This window comes from Dryas octopetala, chromosome 8, assembly GCF_963921425.1.
Source record: "Dryas octopetala chromosome 8, drDryOcto1.1, whole genome shotgun sequence".
Classification (NCBI taxonomy): domain Eukaryota; kingdom Viridiplantae; phylum Streptophyta; class Magnoliopsida; order Rosales; family Rosaceae; genus Dryas; species Dryas octopetala.
Genome location: NC_141373.1, coordinates 8,081,162 through 8,101,858, shown reverse-complemented (window position 1 = coordinate 8,101,858; position 20,697 = coordinate 8,081,162). Strand labels below are relative to the sequence as shown.

The 20,697-nt window shown below is 33.7% G+C and overlaps 1 protein-coding gene across 2 annotated transcripts; it reads left to right on the top strand.

Annotated features, from left to right (window-relative positions):
• Window positions 1–10,921: 10,921 nt before the first annotated feature.
• LOC147276808 (CDPK-related protein kinase) lies at window positions 10,922–17,676 on the top strand. 2 transcript variants are annotated; one of them, XM_086252781.1, is made up of 11 exons: window positions 10,922–11,834; window positions 13,534–13,664; window positions 13,927–13,968; window positions 14,059–14,167; window positions 14,629–14,707; window positions 14,798–15,094; window positions 15,182–15,294; window positions 15,835–15,942; window positions 16,047–16,109; window positions 16,220–16,387; window positions 17,059–17,676. In XM_086252781.1, exons 1-11 carry the CDS (start codon window positions 11,286–11,288, stop codon window positions 17,194–17,196), a joined length of 1,797 nt encoding a protein of 598 aa, XP_086108907.1. In that variant the 5' UTR covers window positions 10,922–11,285; the 3' UTR covers window positions 17,197–17,676. The 2 variants fall into 2 exon arrangements, with proteins under 2 accessions (XP_086108907.1, XP_086108908.1); XM_086252782.1 differs by lacking the exon at window positions 10,922–11,834 and adding an exon at window positions 13,367–13,383.
• Window positions 17,677–20,697: the final 3,021 nt, after the last annotated feature.

Genomic DNA, 20,697 nt, shown 5'->3' with positions numbered 1-20,697 from the left:
TTCTGATCTTGATCAAGGCATTAAAGACATACTTAATACTTCTTCTCGCAATATATGGAGCCTTTTCTTTGCATAGTTATAATTATACCTTTCATTTTGGGCAAATAACGAGACTTGGTATAAAGTTTTGAGACAAATAATGTAGTTGATAAGTTGATCATCATCATCATCATGTATTATTTATTATTCTTGTTCTTTGTAGTGATGTTTACTATGTATTCCCACAAGGCCATAATATTTGAAATGTTTCGAAGATTGAAGTTGAAAGAGAATAATAATATTAATTGTTTACTAATTAAAGGGTGTTTGCGGTTTGCAGCATGAGTATTTATCAAAAAAAAAAATCAGGTGAATGTAGATGTAAATGATTTCATTTTTATGATTCCTACTCAGAATCTTAGAACCGACTTTGGTGGTACAAAGATGAAAACGTAATTTACTTTTTAAAACTCAAAAGAAACAGTAAATTAAAAACAACCATGGTCGTTTTGCTATTTAGTTGACCCTCTTTTCGGTTCATGTAGAAGAAACTGCCTCCCTGCACTATTGTGTTTTTTTTTTTTTTTTTTCAGAAGATTTTGCACGCTACAGTTACTTCTTAATTTCTTGTAAAAAAGGGACTTCTAAGTTCTAACTCAAACTCAAGTAGTAGAGCAGAAATTTTGGCATTTCAAAAACAAAGTGTTCAATACAGGCCATTAAGAAAATGAAAGTCTCATTTTGACCTCAGCAGGCATGTAATTGAGGTGGAGAGGGAGAAAGAGAAATAAGTGGAAGACTAACTTAGACTTGGGGAGAATTAATCTTATTACATTACGATTACATTATGTTTTGGTTTTCTTTTTTTGGCTCACCCATTTAGAAAGAGGGTTGTTATATCCAGGCCTCTCTTCCTCTGATTACACATTTTTTTTTTCTCTTAGTTTATTTAATTTCTTAATACACACTCCTAAAATTTTTAAATTTTTAAAATACCCTCATTACCAAAAAAAAAAAAACCAAAACCAAAACCTAGCCATTCCAAGTCCCAACCCTACCCCCTCCGTGTGCCGCCACGGAGGTTCAACCTGATGGCCTCTCTCTCTCACTCTCTCTCTCTCTCTCTCTCTCTCTCTCTCTCTCCAATGCTGGCAGTAAGCTGCACAGCCAATAAGGATTGGCAATTTGGCAACTACACTGGTTGGGGTTTCAACCATGGCCCATATAACCTCAACAAGACCAAAGTGCCTAACAAGATCATTGTGGGTGGGTCAGAAAATTGGCACTATGGCTTTAACTACACTGATTGGGCTTTGAAGAATGGCCCATTTTACATCAAGAACACTCTAGGTGAGTATGCATGTTTTTGTTCATTTTTTCAAACTGTTGTTGCAAAGATGGTACACAGAGAGAGAGAGAGAGAGAGAGAGAGAGAGAGATTGTTTGGCATTGTGGTGATGCCTAACCAAAGGATCGAGAAAAGGAGGAGCAAGAAAGTAAAGCAGCTTAAGTTGGTGAGTGCTCTGCTCTCTCTTCATAGTCTTGTTGAAGGCCCTTTATGGAATTAGGTGACTGGAGCATGAGTAAGTTTCCTCTTTTTAGTTGTTGCAATCTGCTGAGGGGGTTAGCCCTCACCTCTTTGGCTCCTTTCACTTGTAATTAAGGGATAGCTAGACCTCCCACCAAATTGTTAGTACTTTTTTGGTAGGGTACTCTATAGGCCTTGAATAGTTTAAAATGAGTTTGAATTACTACATTACCTTACAATTCCCAAACCAGTATTTTCAATTTTGGAATGGGAATCATAAATTGGCATTCCTCTTCTTGTAGAAATATTGGTTTTCATTCTCTTACCATGGGAATGAGAATGACATTTCCAACGAACTTATTTTGTAAATAAACGCTACCTTAGTGTAGTCCTCTACATATTCAAGTCTCAAATATCTGAATAACCAACGGAAAATCAATTACGCTCATTTCTCTAAGCTTTTTTTTTCCCATTAATTTAGGTAATATCGCATATTGTTTTGATTTATTTTGAAAGAGGGTTTAATGTGTTTGATAGTACATTTTAAAGAGACTAGAGTCCTAACAGAAAAAAAAATTCTTAGATTTGCCACCTCAAATAAACACCGGGGCATTACTACCTTTTTTTTTTGGGCACCTTTCCATCTTAGTTGACTTGACTAGGTCAAATGTGCCCTCGAGCTAGGGTTAGTCCTAATGGTGGAGCCACTATATCCTCTCTGGGGATAGCTGCCATTATTCAACATTACTCCATTTCATTTTATATTGTAAACGTATTAATTAAATATTAGGTTTTGTCTCCCCTACGTTTGAGTATTTTCTCTTACGACGAGTTAAAAGAGTGAGATTTATGCTAGAAATACAAAAAGAGACCGTTGAAGAGACAAATAATCAAAATTGAAACGATGCATCGTTATTTTTTTCTAGGCCAAAAAAATGAAAGAAAAACTTGAAATTGTACTAATATACTAAAATAAGTAATGAGAGTCAAAGAAGAGCATGTTATATATTGACACTAATCTTACCAATTATGATTACAAATAGAGAGTATTTTTTCTATTTTTCTTAAAAAGAACATTCTTAGCTATGAATATTGCCTATAATTTATTTTGCAACAAAATAAAAGAGTATTGAATGAATGATGAAATATATGTATTTTAGGATATCAAAAGTGTTTGATATTATAATGTGTAGTTTTAAAATATGAAAACTCGTTAATGACAACATATTTGGCCAACATATTTGGCGATTCTCGATCATCACGAGCACAAACGCTCATGTGATGGAGGATGAATTATCTACCCCTACCCCTAGCTATAAGCCTATAACCATAGACTTGTAGGATTGGAATCATGGCCTCCATGTAAAATTACATTGAGGAAACGCCAAATGGAATTGGTCTTAATCTTTTGGGACGGTTGGCAGTTGGGAAAATGTTCACTCATGGACCATTTGTGATTAATATTGAAGAAAGCTGGCTGGTACATAGTACCTCTCATTTTGTGGTTAGCTTCCACTACCCTCCTTCTTAATGGTTAGCTTTAAATTTCCCTCGCTACTAGACGGTATAGCATCGTATCTAGAGCTTCATGCATCGGTTAGCTTCCAACAGATATATTGCTCTTCTCAGGACCATGATCATTGTGTGTGAGCCTTAAAAGTATTAATGGAAATTTACCAATTGGCACCTGCACATAATTAATGACCAGATTATATTTATAGTCTTTATAGTATGAATCAAATTTTACTAATTTTTATAAAGTTTGAGTTGTTTTGTATTGTCTCTATGGTTTTAAATGGGTGTAATTCAATAACATGTTCTTAATTCTGTTAATTTATTTGATCGATATAACATGTAAAGCACATAAATGAGAGCATTTTACACTTTTTGGACGAATTAGATTTATTGTCATTATTTAAATTACTCATAATTAACATAATTAAGCATGTATTCTACGATTGCAATAATTAAGATACTGTACGGATAAATTTGACATTATCAAAATTATTGGGACGTGAGTAAAACTTAACATATACTATAGAAACCACAAACATCATATCATTTGACCTAATTAAATTAGTAGGTATTTGTAGGGCTGGAGGATTAGCTGTCTATTTCAACTTCTTTAATGTATTTTATCAAATATTTCTTCCCTTTTAAGAAAAATGTCAACGAACAAACTCCACTCCCCCCAAAGTATAAGATTACAAGAATGCCTAAACATCTGGAATTTAGGTGTGGGTCGAATACGTCTTGTGGGTACGAGATAAATGCTAGCTATACTGAGCCCATGAGCTGAACTAAAGCTTATAATTCATTCATGTTGGTGGTAATTAATGGTATTGGTTACTTTCAGAAGTGGGTTGAGTATGATTTCCTAGCCATTCAACTTCAATGTTCATGATCATCTTCAGTTGGACAGTCTAATTTTAATTAATTATTTTTATTGGGTATGGCTGCAAAGAGGGTCAGAACTCAGAGGTCAGAACTGCAAACTGCAAAACTAGTCTAAAATCAACATCAATAAGGTTGATTAGTTATGGCTGTGACCTGTGACCTGTGAGTTGTGACTAAACAATTAATGCATTTTATTAATACTTTATTTAAGAATTGAGAAATGCAAATTATAAATTTATAAGTAAAGGGTTTTCTTGATTATGAAATCTCTTATAAGTTATAACTTGAGCAAATTACTTTATCACTGGAGTGGGACTGGGGTTAATTAGGTTTCATTAGTCTTCATTTTGATGGAAAGGACAGAACCGTCCATCATGTCCGGCCAAGTTTGGGGTTTCAAATTAGAGCAAATGACAATAATAGCCCTCAAATTTTACCCTTATTATTATTTGGTTTATGAACTTATTTTTTGAATTTTATTGTCCTTGAACTTTCACTCGTATATCAAAGTCTATTCCGTCAATTTCATCTACTTTTTCCGTCAAGCTTAGTCACGTGTCAAGCATATAAGTTTCTTTTGAAAAATAAAAATGATAACTCATTCTCTTTTTCTTTTCTTAAAGTGATATACATAATTAAAATTTACGAAAAATATAGATAAAATTGATGTAACGAACTAAAGTGATATATCGGTAAAAGTTCGTAGAGTATATAATTAAAAAAATAAGTTTGTGAACTAAAGTGATACTCAATATAAAGTTTAAGAATCATTGCTATAATTCTCTCTCCAAATTATCCAAAACACTTTTTGTAACATTTTTACTTAGTAATTGAAATAGATAAAAGTGTTTTTAGAAGTTAGGTCTTATATTATGATGATATCCAAAATTTTTGACCCAAACCTATTTTGGATCTCTAGTGTCAAAATTTTAGGTTTCAGCATTTGCACTAATGGTGTTGAGATCCAAATTTAAGTATCAGACTTAATACTCATTTAAAATATACATAAAATTGATTTTAAGTGTTTTTAAAGAAGCACGTACATGATCCATAGATGCTTATGTAGTAAGCATTGTCATATGAATACAGAATATACAAGAAATATTTTAATTGTAAGTGAAATTTTTTATGTACTTCTAACAAAAATCCTACTGACAAATTAAAGTAGTATTGAACAAAAACATATCATGTAAAACCTTTGCAAACATGCGTTTAGAAATAGGAAAGAATAAAGCAAAAGTTGTTAATCCATAACTGTTTTTATGTGCAGGTAGGTAACCTCCTCCAGTAAGTGCATTGATTAAGCGCCAAAATGGAAGTTTAAGGGAGGTCAAATGCGTGTTCCATGGCCAAAAAAAAAACATTATGAGAATGATAGATTGTTTATTCCCTTGCAATGTCATCTAGTGGGGAACCCACTCATTGAAGTGCCATAATGGGATGGATAATGGGGAAAGAAATTTCAAAGTCGTCTGGACTGGGAATGAATAATTTTGAGGACCCTTTAAGAAACAACAAAGTTGTAGGGAAAAATAATAAAGGTAAGTGGGAATTTCCATGAGACATTGGAACCTCTTTGGCAGTGTCAAAGAAAGATCGCAAACCACCACCCTATAGATTGAGCACAATCCGAAGTCCATCATTCTTTGAACTTTAGCTTTTCACTTTTTGGAGGGAAATTAAGTTCATGTATCACTCACGTTTCATTATATGAATAGCTTATAAGAATTTCTTACTAATATGTAATTAATGTTAATTATATTGTGAAGCAGTTTGATATATATGTTATATTCTCGATCAAACTATTAATTTAAACTATTTAAAGTAATAAATTCTCATTTGAATGTATGATTCATACTGAATATACCATAAGAGATATTGGTTATAGGTCGTGCATGTTGTGTCGAGTTTGGAACATGGCGAGATATGTGTATTCTAACAATGCACCCAACCTAAATATAACATGTATATATAATAAACGTAACAAAAATTTCAAACTCAAACATAACCATTATTAAAAAAAGTAGCACAACACGACTCGTGTAATCTATTAAATTGTTATCAGAATTAGATTAATCTATTAATCCATTGAGTCCATTTAACCTATTACATTTATTAATAAGTTTTTCTATAAATGCTAATAAACATATGATAGTATTAAAAATGTTTTCTTTTAATGTTAAAAATAGAATGTTAACCATATAACAAATTTAAATAAACTTAACTAATGGGTTAAGTATGTTAGGTTGTAAACATGTCGAAATGTCAATATTAGAGTTAAATAGGTTGATATGTTGATATTGAATATGTCGAGATTAAGACGTTAAAATTACGAAATCTCATAAGAACATGAATGAAATAATAAAATCTCGTAGAAGTAAAATTAAAATTATGAGATCTCATCGAGTGAATTCATATGCCTAAATATATTGACATCAAATAAAGCGAGATTATAGTCCATCTCATCAACTATATCTATTTATACCAGAGATTTTGATGATAAAAACTTAAAAAGTAGTCACTGTTTCCTTTGAGGTTAAAATAGTTTAGTCTAGCATGGCCCAAAAAAAAAAAAAGTTTAGTCTAGACTCTAGAATGAATCATTTTATAAAAAGTCTCCAATAAAGTCTTTAGTTTTGCGGTTAAAATGGTCATTGTCGAAACAGAAAGAAGTCTTGTACGAAAAAGAGAGAAAGAAGTCTCTATTGGATTTCGTTATTGAAAGGAGAAGTGACCGTAAATGAGTGTATACTGTCATATGGCCCTACGTGGCTGCTCTCCTACAGTCGTACGCATATATCATATATGTGCTTATAATGACTTTTCTTTTTTCTTTATGGACAATACTTGTCTCTTTCTCTTTACATCGAACATGGTATGGGCCCTATGAAGCCACCCACTGACCTACCTATGCGTAGCATAGGAGGAGGGCTTGTATAACCTTATACTTGGGGATGTACAACACCCCTCCAGCTATATATTATGTATTTATGTGCACATATTTCAGTATTTCACCATGCGTATGTATTTTGATTTGTATTGTGAAACAAAATATTATTAAATTAATAACTAAATTGTACTTGATATGTGTTTTGTTATTACGTGACCTTTCACAATAGGGTTTATTTCATATTTAGTATCTAAATTTTGACATTTATCTTAATATAATACTTAAATTTTTATTTATCTCAATTGAGTACTTAAATTTTTATTTTGTATCTAATAGGTACCAAAATGAATTTCTGTTAAAATTGTCAACAAAAGTTATGGGCAATATAGTCAAAGTATATTTTAATTATTTTCTTTATATGTTTAAAATTATTAAAAAAAAACAACAAACAAAAAAAATTAAAAATTATAATTAAAAAATAAATTTTTTGAAGTGACTATATTGCTCCTAACTTTTGTTGACAATTTTAACAGAAATTTATTTTGGTATCTATTAGACACAAAATAAAAGTTTAGGTACTCGATCAATTTGGACAAATAAAAGCTTAGGTACCACATTAAGACAATGGTCAAAGTTTAGGTACTAAATATGAAAAAAAAAAAAAAAAACCCTTCACAATATTATGTCATAGGTCATTAGGTCCCATCTTTTTTGGTTAACGCTTTCAAGATTTGAGTCTAAAATTACCAAGACTCATAAACGAGGTCCCATTACTTTCACCACTTCATAGCTCATGCATGTAGATATAGATATATATATATATATATATATATATATCAGGTTCTTTCTATTAAGGTATACCTCAACTTATTTATACTGAGGTATACCCTCTTGGGGCCCAAACAAGTCGTTTTGTATCAATCCGAACCGTTCATTTTTTACATCTCCATTGATAGATCATCCTTGCAAAAAATTAGCCAAATCGAAAATCATTTGCCTATCTAACTTTGATCAAATAAATGGATGAACCAAATATTTTCGATGAAACCGTCAATTTGTTTGATCAAAGTTAGATAAGTAAATGATTTCCGATTTGACTAATTTTTTGCAAGGATGATCTATTAATGAAGAGGATCCTTGCAAACGGTTCGGATCGCCACAAAACGACTCGTGTAGGCCCCAATAGGGTATACCTCAACATAAATAAGTTGAGGTATACCTCAATAGAAGGAGCCTGTATATATATATATACAAGAATTCTCTAAAACTAACTAGTTAGTAAGTTAATACAAAACTAATCACCATGTTGGGCCCACTGCACAATGTAATTTCAAAATCCGAACCGTTTATTTTTTAGGCCCTATTTCAAAGATCATTCTTGTAAAAAATCTTCAAAATCGAAAGTCATTTAGCTATTTGATTATAATAACAATTATCTATATACTTTTATCGAAAATATTGATCGTCTATTTATTTGATATTAATTAGATGATTATATGATTTTTGATTTAGTTGATTTTTTGCAATGATGATTTTTGAAGTATGGCCTGAATAATTGATGGTTCAGATTATGAGATTAATGATGTGGTGGACCCAAAAGCATGGTTAGCTTCGTATTAACTTGCTAATTGATTAGCTTTAGAGCACTCCTATATATATATGTGTCATGTTACCATAATAGTAAGGAGAGTTTTTTCTTAGAGTCAAAAGAAAAATATTGTCATGCATGATGCAAGAAAGATACATAATTTACAGTTTACCCATAATAATTTTTAACACGATACAAAAATACAATTTGAATTTAACACAAAGTTAATAAATTAGTATTGAATATTTGTAGTGTTCAAATGATGGTAATTAAAGTGAGAAATTATAGTTGTATTGGTTAAGAATATTTATTTCTAGATCTTAATTTTTTTTTTTGTTACATTAGAAAGAATCATGCCCTAAACTTATTCTAAATTCGAATCCTCATATCCCCTAAATTATTTAGTAAAAAAATTATGGTAATAAATAGATCATTATCAAAACGTGAAAGAAATAAAGAAAAAAAAAAACTAATAGGCAATTATGTCTTACACAGTTACACTTGACACTTCTATAGCTTGATAAAAAATTTCAATTTGCTCCTTAGCTTTTTAATTTATTTAATTAGTTTATAGTTTAATGCCTTCACATTAAAACAATATAATTCTTCCTCAAGTTTCTCCCTTAAATCTGAATTCCCTTCTTTGTTTTACAACTTTCTTGGCTTCTTTTCAAATCTCAGTTGTACTCTTTTGACAAAAATAAATAAATAGATAAATAAGTACTTCCACTGCTCTAAAGTCTAAACCACATAAGATTACGAGACCATGTCCAAATAAAAAATCTGGGATACTGATCCTTTCTTACTTCTCATTGTGCCAATCTATGCTTCCCTGTTTCCCGTATTTCTCAATAATTGCGCTTTCATTTTAAAAATTAAATAATTTCTTGATATTTAATTATGATTTACGTTATTTAACCAATTGATTAATTATTTAATTGAATAAACAATTGCATTATAAAAATGTTTGCTCTAATTAGCAAATAATGTCATATATTCTGTCAGTAATGTATATTGTATAGTATCCAAAAGTGGAATCGGGATCGTGGATTACAACTGTTTCACTGACATTATACGTACGTACCAATATTAATTGGGTTGGCATTTTTCTCCATCTCTAATATTATTAATTAGAGTACTTTTTCTTATATATTTTTTTTAAATGTCTTTTTTTCTTTGGTCGAATTTTTTTAAAAAATGTTAAAGTGTGACTTTTCTAATATTAGTACTAGCAACTTAGCAAGCATCATTTGAGTTCAAGGCACGTTTTCATCTTTTTATGGAAAATTACAATGACTTTGAACCTTCTCGAAAAATGCCATAGCACCATGCGTGAGCTCTTCTTTGAAGTGACATAAGTATGAGATGTGAGAGAGCATTTGAGCATTCATGGAATAATATGCAAATATTTATCATGAACATTTGAATGCTTTCTCATATTTCACATTTTTGTCACTCATTTACGAATTTTTATAATTAACATTGTTTAAATTTCATGTTAATCTAACATTTTTTTCTTATAAGTTAGAGTTTTACAAGGCTCACCAAATGATAATAAATTTTATAGAATTTTCATGTTGAATTTTATGTTTGTTTTTTCAATACAAAGGAGGGCTAAATCCCATAGAAGAAAACTAGCCTAATACAGCTTTAGTGCAAGAGGAACCATAAGCATTAGCCAACAGAATTGATAAGACCTCAGCAGGAGGCACTTCAAACCAATGAATCCCCAGCTCCCTCACAAAGTACAGAGAAATAAGGCAATCTGCAGCAGCATTTTGCTTCCTAATTATTTAACTAATCTTTAACTATATCTTTAGTAGGTATAAGCAGTTGTAACCAACTAATTATTAGTCTATTGTTATTTTTCTCTACAATATTGGAGATGTCTCGAGTCCGATTCTTCATTCCTATATAAAAGTATGAGCAGTTATAAATATGAGCTGATAGGAAAAATGAGTTAAGGATTACAAACTCACAAATATAAGTTGGCTGAATGAATGAGCTAGTGGAAAGGATGAGCTACATTGAGTACTTAACAAAAGCGGTTTATTGAGGATCTAATTGAGTACTTAACTTGAAAATTGTATGGTTAAAACTTGTTCTATAATGTATTTTATGATGTGGTTTTATAGTTTAAAATCGTATTTTATGATGTGGTTCTATAGTTCAAAATCGTATTTTTTTTTAATCTTTTTCAAGAATCTTCCATGCAAAAGAGTTAAAAAACATCAAATTTTTTATAAAAAGAATTCCATACATATAAAATATAATGGAAAGTATTTCTAATTTTGAGTATATTCAAGTTATTCAACAACCAATCCTTGCAAGTTGTGAAGAAGACCAGCACCCCCACCGAAATGCTGAAAATGCCCAAATACCCAATCCCCAAATTCACAATCAAAACCAGTCAAAAAGTTAAAAAGCAAAACAAACACATCAAAGTGAGTCATGTGCGTGACACGTGGCCAGTGAGATCATACAACTACAGATCACTTCCAGACACTCTCTCCCTTCCTCACTCACTCCTCAGTCCTCACTTGTCTCTCGTCCTCCTCCCCAACAAATCCACATTCTCTCTCTCTCTCTCTCTCTCTCTCTCTCTCTCTCTCTCTCTCATACACATTTACACCTTTTCCTACCTTTTATTATTAACGCCAACAGCTCCACCAGCTTTCTCTCTCTTCCTCTCTCTCTCTCGCCCTCAGCTGAAACAACAACAAGAACACAACCAATTGCTTGCTGCTTGAACTCACAGAAACGAACCCTAGACACCAAAACCCACACGCAGTCTCACAATGGCACCACAACCATAGCCATTGAAGAAGCATTGTTCAACGTTCAACCCAGTTAGTTCCTTCCTCAAATCATACCCACCATTGTTAACTCACTAATTCCTCACCATGGGAACCTGCACTTCCAAGCCATCCAAACCAAACCCATATGCTTCCAGAGACCCGAATGACCAAACTGACCCTTCACAAACTCCCAAATCCCTCCCATCCCTCACCCCTCAACACAAAAACGACGTCGTCTCCGCCGGACGACCGTCCCAGTCTCAGTCCCCCTTCTACCCATTTTACAGTCCGAGCCCGGCCCACTACCTTAAGAAGTCTCCGGCGCCGGGAAAGAGCAAGAGCGCGGCTTCCACGCCCAGCCGTTTTTTCCGGCGACCCTTTCCGCCGCCGTCGCCGGCGAAGCACATAAAGGCCGTGCTGGCTCGGCGATTAGGCAAAAAGGCTACTGCTTCGGCGGCTATACCTGAGGACGCGGAGGACGAAGATGGTGTTGAGCTGGACAAGAGGTTTGGGTTCTCCAAGGAGTTAACTAGCAGATTGGAGGTTGGGGATGAAGTGGGTCGAGGGCATTTTGGGTATACTTGCTCAGCTAAGTTCAAGAAGGGTGAGTTTAAGGGTCAGCAAGTTGCTGTCAAGGTCATCCCTAAAGCCAAGGTTGGTGCTTTGCTTTCTTTATCTTTATCTCACTCTCCCTCTCTTATACATATGTGCATGCTCTCATTTGCTTAGAATTGGATTTGATATTATGGAAATGGGATTGATTATTATGAGGATTTATGATTTTGTTATCTATTTTTGTAAGGATTGGATTTGCATGTTAAAGATAGAAGCTGAAAATTAGGCCTTTGTTGAATTTTTGTTATTCTTATTGTTGTTGCAGTTGTGGGTGGGAGCCAGGAATGGTGGTTTGTTAATTAGGCACTTTACTTTACTGGTTTACTGTGTGGTTGTGTTAATTCCTACCTGAGTATTCGAATACTCAAGTTTGAATGATGGTGTAATTTACAAGGAAGATCTTTACAAGATCTCGTCATGTGTGCAATTCAAGGACTGTTGTGGAGTCCTAGATGGGGAATATTTGGCATTATTTAAAGATATATAAAACTACACATATTGGAAGTTTGAGTGAGAAGGGCATAAAGTGGCCAACTTTTTTGTTTATTGCTTTCTTTGGTCAATGATAGGTATTGATCTATTGGCCTACTTGATCCACCTGAATTGTTTACATCATGTTTTACACACCCAAGTTGGGATATTTTATGTACTAATCACATTTTCCCTAAATAATTTGTATGTTTTGTGGATTGATTGAATTCCATTTAGTGGGAATAGGAATAAACACTACTGTTTATTTTCTCTTTAATGACTTCTCCATATAACACTAAGATGCCTAAGATGTGACAATTCCTTCTAAAGGATAAACAAAGCAGACAGTTCAATGGTTGCAAGTGGACCTAATCATTTACAAAAGTCATGGTCCAAATTGTGGTCTTGTCCTCGACCCGGGCATATAATTGAGCTAGGTCATATGTGCAGCTAGTCTAATAATGGCCAGGACTAACCTATGCTTATAGCCATCCCAAACTGGCCAAAACTTTTGGTGGGTGACCACATTTCACAATCTGGACCAGATACACGGTTAACCATCAGAAGCCTCAGTAGGTGATCTTCAGCTTATTCCAATAGGAAATAAACATTGTACTTAATCGTTTGCTGTATTGTGTTCTGATGATCATGCTACATGAGGTGGTTCACCAATAATTGGATCTTATATGATTGACATTACATTCTTTTGAACAAATATGTAAGTGTCTAACCAATACTAAAGGAATAAGGGGCTTACAACCTTATGTCCAGGGCCAAGATGACTCAATTTATTCACTCTGTCATTAAAGAATAGAAGATGACTTCTAGTCACAAACCTTGCTTTCCTTCCTCCAAGTTCCTGTAAAAGAAATAAAGGGAAAACGAAAAAAGTTGAGGGATAGCAGGCGACAACTGTGTAACTTTTAATACATTCTTACAAAGTAGATTGGGTATTATGAATGTTGAACTAATGTAAACCTGGAGCAAGAGAGTTAAATACTCTAGTTGCATGGGAATGAAGTCCAGGATTATGACTGATACAAAGGAATACTGGGATCTAATTGACTTTTGTGTCCTGTTTCTCAAGTAATTTTGAGGGGAAATATGGGATATGATGGTACTGTATTGCTGTGAGATGTGGTCTTATACTATTTTTTTGGTATTACATATGTGTGGTGGTTTTGGCTGTTGATATTTTGAAATTATGTGCCTTTTTGTATTGTTGTTATAAATTCTTTTCTCATGAAAATGTATTCATTGTTGTCAGATGACGACAGCTATTGCAATCGAGGATGTGAGAAGGGAGGTCAAAATATTGCGTGCCTTGACAGGACATAGCAATCTAGTTCAGTTCTATGATGCATTTGAAGACAGTGATAATGTCTACATAGTAATGGAGTAAGCTTAAAAATTGAATTTCTATTTAAGGCCATATCTCATTTTGCTTTAGCACAAATAATAGTTGTTGATTGAGTTGAAAAAGTTATATTTTTTCTGAATATTTCTCTAAGCTTGTGCCTCTATTGAGTTTGAGCAAGTAATCTCCTTGATGTGGTTTATTTTTAATTTTTTTTTTAATTTTATATTCATGTGGAAGGTTGCTTACTGCTTGCTTATTACAGATCACTGACTTTATGGTATTCAATTTTTGAAATTTCAGGTTGTGTGAAGGTGGGGAGCTTTTAGATAGAATACTTTCAAGGTATTTTTTTATAGAACTTAAAAATCTTTATTGGGACTTTCAGATGCTGTTAATTGTTGCCACTAACTGGATATTCCATTACTTCTAAAGGGGTGGGAAATATTCAGAAGATGATGCGAAGACTGTCATGGTACAAGTATTGAATGTTGTTGCATTCTGTCATCTTCAGGGTGTGGTACACCGGGATCTTAAGCCAGAGGTGAGACATATTTCTTTATTTTGCTTATACAGGGGTGATGTCTTCTGGACTAAAATAAACATCATTCTTAAGCAGGACTAGCCTATTGTTAAATCTTTTTCTCTAGGACAATTATTACTATTAGGTGCCTCCAATTTTCATAGAACTCATATCAGTCGAATTTCGGTGCGTACAATATGTTCGCAGATTGCTGAGCTATATCATTGTTGTTTGGAAAACTGAAAGACACCCCATTTATTTCATCTACTTCACCAGTGTGATGGATTTTATAGTTTGTTGAAAAATAAATCCATATGTTAAAAGATACCACATGTAATTCTCTTGTGCTGATAAAGGACTTTCTTATACCAGATCATCCTGCCTGGCTATGTTACTAAATATACTGGTCATGGTTGATTGTGGTTTCTGTATGCATTTCTCTTTATATTAAACTAATATATTTTTTTCTTTTTTATTATCAGAACTTTTTGTATTCTGCTAAGGATGAGAATTCCATGTTGAAAGCCATTGACTTTGGCTTATCAGATTTTGCCAAACCAGGTATGTCCTTCAATTATTCGGCTCTTTTCACCATCAATCTATCAGCCTTTTGAGTTTGCATGGGGTTTTAATGCTCATTCTGGCTTACAGATGAGAGGCTTAATGATATTGTCGGAAGCGCATACTATGTGGCCCCTGAGGTTCTACATAGATCTTATAGTACAGAGGCTGATGTATGGAGTGTAGGTGTAATAGCATATATTCTTTTATGTGGTAGTCGTCCTTTCTGGGCCCGAACTGAGTCTGGGATTTTTCGGGCGGTCTTGAAAGCTGATCCCAGTTTTGATGAAGCACCTTGGCCTTCTTTATCTTCTGAAGCGAAGGACTTTGTCAAACGCTTATTGAATAAGGACCCTCGGAAACGAATGACAGCTGCTCAGGCTTTAAGTGAGTTTTCCATTCCCTATTGTCTCTTAGTTTCTGTTATTGGTATCCTTACACCCTTACTCACTGGCCATAATCTTTTGTTGGCAGGTCATCCTTGGATAAGGAATTATAATGATGTAAAAGTGCCTCTTGATATTTTAATATTTAGACTTATGAAGACTTATATGCGATCGTCATCCCTTCGGAAGGCTGCTTTAAGGGTGTGTATATGTTTTCACTGAAGAAAGAAGAGAAATTTTTCTCAAATTTTGCCCATGCTGAATCAGATTCTTGGTCTTAGGAACTTTGTATATCAAGTCATATGATTGGGTTAGTTTTCTTGATGAATGGGATCTTGTCCTTGCGTCGTAAAACAATTTAAAATTGGAAATGATTATTAGTAAATAGAGTGGTAATTGTGTGTTCCCAATATTTTGTTAGGTCATGCATATGTACTTAAGATGCGGGACACTAAAATTTGTCACCTACAGCATTCTAAACTCTCTCCCTCTCTCTCTCTCTCTCTCTCTAACACCCCCCCGCCAAGATTGAAATTTTTGAACTTTGTTGTTGGCCACTATCAAATCAAAAGCAATAACATATTGATAATTGCTTCATTCAAATTACTCTTCTATATGTTTTCATTGTTGTGTGTTTAAAATTTTTTCTTGCATATTTTATATTTGGTAAAACTTTAAAGTTCTGCATATATTAAATCAATTCTGTTTATCTTTTTTGTTTTTTTTTCTTTTTTCTGACAGGCCCTGTCCAAAACATTGACTGTGGATGAACTATTTTATCTGAAGGAGCAGTTTGCACTGTTAGAGCCAAACAAAAATGGCACTATAACTCTTGACAATATTAGAATGGTTGTTCTCTCTCTCCCTCTCTGTGTCTAAAATTTTTTTTGGCCAGATCTTTGAGATCAGATAGGCTGATGTTCAAAGTGTTCTTTTCATTTTGTCCTGGACAGACCCTGATGAAAAATGCTACAGACGCAATGAAGGAGTCTCGCATTCCTGATCTCATTGCATCAGTAATAACTTTGGTTTCTTATTGTTTGCTTCGATGTTCCATGATTTTTTTCTATGTTTTTGGCTCATTGGTTATACAAGTACTGACTGGTTAATATTTATTCCATGGCAGCTCAATGCACTTCAATACAGAAGAATGGATTTTGAAGAGTTCTGCGCAGCTGCATTAAGTGTTCATCAGCTTGAGGCACTTGATCGGTGGGAACAACATGCTCGATGTGCATATGAACTCTTTGAGAAAGATGGAAACAGGGCAATTGTCATTGAAGAACTTGCTTCAGTAAGTTGAAATTTTAATGCTACATTTTGCAGTCCTGCTATATTAAATAAACAGTTTGATAAACATAGGTTGATCAAAATTCTGAGTATTCGATATGTTTCTTATAAATTGGACTTAATTTACATCTTAATGATTTCTGCTTTTCTCGTGGCTCTGTTAAATATGAATGGTAAGGCAATCAGAAGTGGACCATTACCTCAGAAGAAGAATTATTGTGGAGAAAAACTAGTGACTCACTATATTAACATGCTTTTCCTATTTATAGTATTTTGGCTAAACTATTCTTTTTGGTTCTTATTTTTTCATTTGTTTCGATCAAGTCCGTTTATATTTTGGACTGAAGCTATACGGTCCTTTCATCCACCACAAAAACTTTTGTTAGAGAATGTTTGAATTTGCATGTAATAGAATTTAAACTACTGTTGCAAGTAATCCTGCATTTTACTATGGTGGACAAAAGGAACACATTGCTTCATTCAGAAAAAAAATAAAAAATGGAAGATCTAATTGTAACAATTGAAAGAATGAGGACCAAACTCCAAAAGTCATGATCTTTATGTGTCGATTTGCTTGTATTTTTATCATTCCAGAAACAAAAGATTTATTAGGCTCAGTAAAATTTGGAGTGCAGCATACTGACTACTGTTATTTACACTCCAAATGTTATTCAGGAACTTGGGCTTGGTCCCTCCATCCCACTTCATGTTGTTCTCCATGACTGGATTAGGCATACTGATGGGAAACTAAGCTTCCTTGGGTTTGTGAAATTGTTGCATGGTGTGTCCAGCCGGACGTTTGTTAAGGCGTAGTGAAGATATAAAGCATTATTTGCATGGTGTGTCCAGCCGGATGTTTGTTAGGCGTAGTGAAGATATTATGCATTTTAGCGGAATGAACAAAAAGAGCTGTCAGCTGTGTTGTTTAGATGTGGTGCACCTGATGAATGATTTTCAAGATTTGGAGGTCTGGCAAGATGGCCCTCTGCAATCCGCTTTGGCACACCTAACGAATGAGCCTCCCCATGCCAATTCATGGAGGGGTTAGAACTTTCCCGAAACTGCAGGTGCAAGCTTGGTTATACTGATTTGAATGTTGTGTTGATGTTCGAGTGTAAAGCTGTAGTTAGTTTGCCTAAATGGGCGATTACATATTCTTCTACTCCTTTAACGATGCTTTGTACAACCTTAAATTATCCTGTCTCCAACATCTGTCTAGTTACATGCTTGAATTTCCCTCATGAGTGAAACTCCTCCATGGGGAAATAGGAGTAATGCGACATGCATTGATGACATTGTTAATCACATTCATATAGCCTCTCTCCCCCACCCCCACAATAAAAAAATTTAACCATTTTACAATATGCCAATGTGGGCTAATTTGTAGGAATTCATCCAAAACAAGGGTAAAATAGATGATTTACACCCAAAGCCTTATATGGATCCAATGCAGTTTTAGATATCGCCAAGACTTTATTTCCTTTCTCGAAATCTAGGACACGAAAAGAAACAAAATTTAGTCTAATTGGAGTGAATTGGGACATACCCAGGAGGCCTATGTATAGCTCTGGGTGTAAATGGTTCATTTTACCCTCACTCGAAGAACACATGACGTTTTTAATATGAAAATTTGAATAAAATTATAAGAAATTAGGCTACATTGGACTATTTTAAAAAATTTAATGGATAAATTGGCTAAATTAATTTTTTATTAGGGGGACAATTTGACACATGGTCATAGTTGAGGGGCCAAACTTTCTACCAAGCCGAAAAATAAAAAACATGTTGTGTTAGAAACATGTTTGAGATTAGTTTTAAAGCAACCAGATAGTTGTAAGATGTAAAAAACTTATTTTGTATATATATATATATATATACATAGCCCTTCAGGTGTAGACGTGTGAACCTGTTATTGAGCGCTCGGTAAAGTTTTTTTAAAACAAGTGAGCACTTCTTGCAACGCTTGGCGCTGCTTCCTCTGTCTGTTTTTTAAGGTATAGGCCGATGGGTTCATCCTATACCCTCCTTAGGTATAGAATGACCTTTGTGACCCAAAATCTCAGAGTTAAACCCTAATATAAACGCTAACAGACCAGGCCCAAGCGCTTGGTGCAGAAAAATTTTACACTACCAAGCGCTTGCACGTTCGCACCTAACGTCGAGCGCTCGGTAGTGCAAAATTTTGCAGCACCGAGTACTCGGCGCTGTTTGTTCGGTGTTTATGTTATAATTTAGCTCCTAAAATCCCTGAGCTAAACTCTAACATAGTGCCTCCACCAAGCTTATTATATTCCCTAGGAGGAGATGAGGTGAACCCATCAGGAAATACCCTCAAAACTCGGCAGAAGAAGCCGCGCTCGCATGTTTTAAAAAATCATTGCCGAGCGCTCGACAAAGCTACCAAACACTCGGTGGCACATTTGCATGTTCGCACGTTTGCACCTGGTTGAATATATATAAAGCAAAATAGCCACCTTGGTTAAATTTTCAAATAAATGGAAAATGTTCTCTCTTGAAATAAAAACTACAATGAAACAATTTATTAAATAAGACTAAAATAGTCCAATAAAATACTAAAAATAGATCACTTCTATAGTTCTATGTCGTTCTTAAGATACATTATTCTTATTTTCATCACAAAAATGTCTAACGGGCATCTCGAATATTTGTGCTCAATTAAAAAATATCTTGGTATACGCGTGAGCATGTGCCAAGAAGTTATTGTAGTAATGAAAATGTCGAGACTGAGAATGATAGGTCAAGTTTCATTAACCTTATTTGTATTGGAGCAACGTCAAATAGTTTACACGTATTCAAATTTGATGATTATCTATTTCTTTGTGGACATATGCTATCTTTTAACAAAATTTAAATGTCACAATAACTGAATTTGTTTGTCATCTTGTAAGGCGGAGTGCACCGATATCTTAAGCTAGATGTGGAACATATTCCTTTAATTTTCTTGTACATAATTAGCACATGAGATGCGTGTTTAAAGGCTTTATTATGAAGGTTTAGGCTACATTTATCTTGTTTGAAGGATTTATTATGAAGGTCTAGGCTACATTTATTATGACAGTATTGGGTGCCCCTTTGAGAGATCTCACAATTATAAATTGACTGAGTGAAGGGGATGTAAATTGACTAAATGAATACTTGGTAGTGAACAATGCTGGATTAATTGGTAGTGAACAAGGCTGGTTAATAGGCCTTATTTGATATTAGCTTCTCCCTATTTAAAATACATTACTCTTGAGATTAAAAAAAATAAGGGATACATTACTCTTATTTTCATTTAATAAATGATCTCTAATAGGAATCTCATTCTTACTTGAATATAACATTCATATAAATGTGGCTACAAGGTCACAAGAGTGAATGATTTTTTTCAGAAAAAACATATATACTATCACGTGGTATAACTAATTTATGTGTCATAATATGAGTGGATGTTATTAATATTATACCCTATAAATATAAACATACCGTGCAATAATACCCTTATACGTTGGATTAGTTACACCACGTTATACCCAATAATTTTTCTAAGATGGGGGCAATCTTCCTTTTCTTTATTAGCAACACCCGTAAAAGTGTTGTGACTGTGTATAATTACTAAAATAGACATGATGCTAAAAGTGTCTTTCACTTATTTGTTTGGTAAAAATAAAATGTTTTTTACTTGTTTTTTAAATTTTTGGCTACAAATTTTTATTAGCATTAATTTTTCTAAGAACAACATTATTAAATAAGTATGTGTATTATTTTTTTAGGTATATTATAATTTTAATCGTGCAAATAAAATATCATAATTAATTATCACAATATAAAATATAACTAACAATGGACATATTTTTTAATTTAAAATAAACAAATTAAAAATATAGAAATCAATGAGGATATTATGGGTAAAATAAAATATTCATTGTTGTTGTGATTCACTGCAGCTTTCAAAAGCACCTAAAAACCTGCTTTCTGTTTTTGTTGTGGGGAGTTGAGAATTGTAAGAAAAAGCAGTTTTTAATTTTTTTACCAAACACCAAAACTGCTGTAGGTGATTGAGAATTGTCATCCACAACAGCTTTTAGGTCTTCCACCGCAATCCTAAACGGGGCCTTAGAAGTAGTTTTATACAAAATCTTCTAATCACACCATGGTGGGCCAAGTCTTGGTCTTCCATTTGTAAGCCCATGGGCCATGGCCATCCCCAGTATTTACCCATTGGGCTGACTCTCTGGGCCTGGCCTAAAAGAGGGACCCAAAAAAAAAAAAAATTGGCACCCTACTCTGTCTCTCTGCTCAGGCTATCATCTT

Excerpts from the sequence above, each read along its gene's own strand:
- LOC147276808 (XM_086252781.1), top strand. The coding sequence starts at position 11,286 with ATGGGAACCTGCACTTCCAAGCCATCCAAACCAAACCCATATGCTTCC. Across the intron at positions 16,110-16,219 it reads TTCCTGATCTCATTGCATCA|CTCAATGCACTTCAATACAG; the intron begins GTAATAACTTTG and ends ATTCCATGGCAG. Across the intron at positions 16,388-17,058 it reads TCATTGAAGAACTTGCTTCA|GAACTTGGGCTTGGTCCCTC; the intron begins GTAAGTTGAAAT and ends AATGTTATTCAG.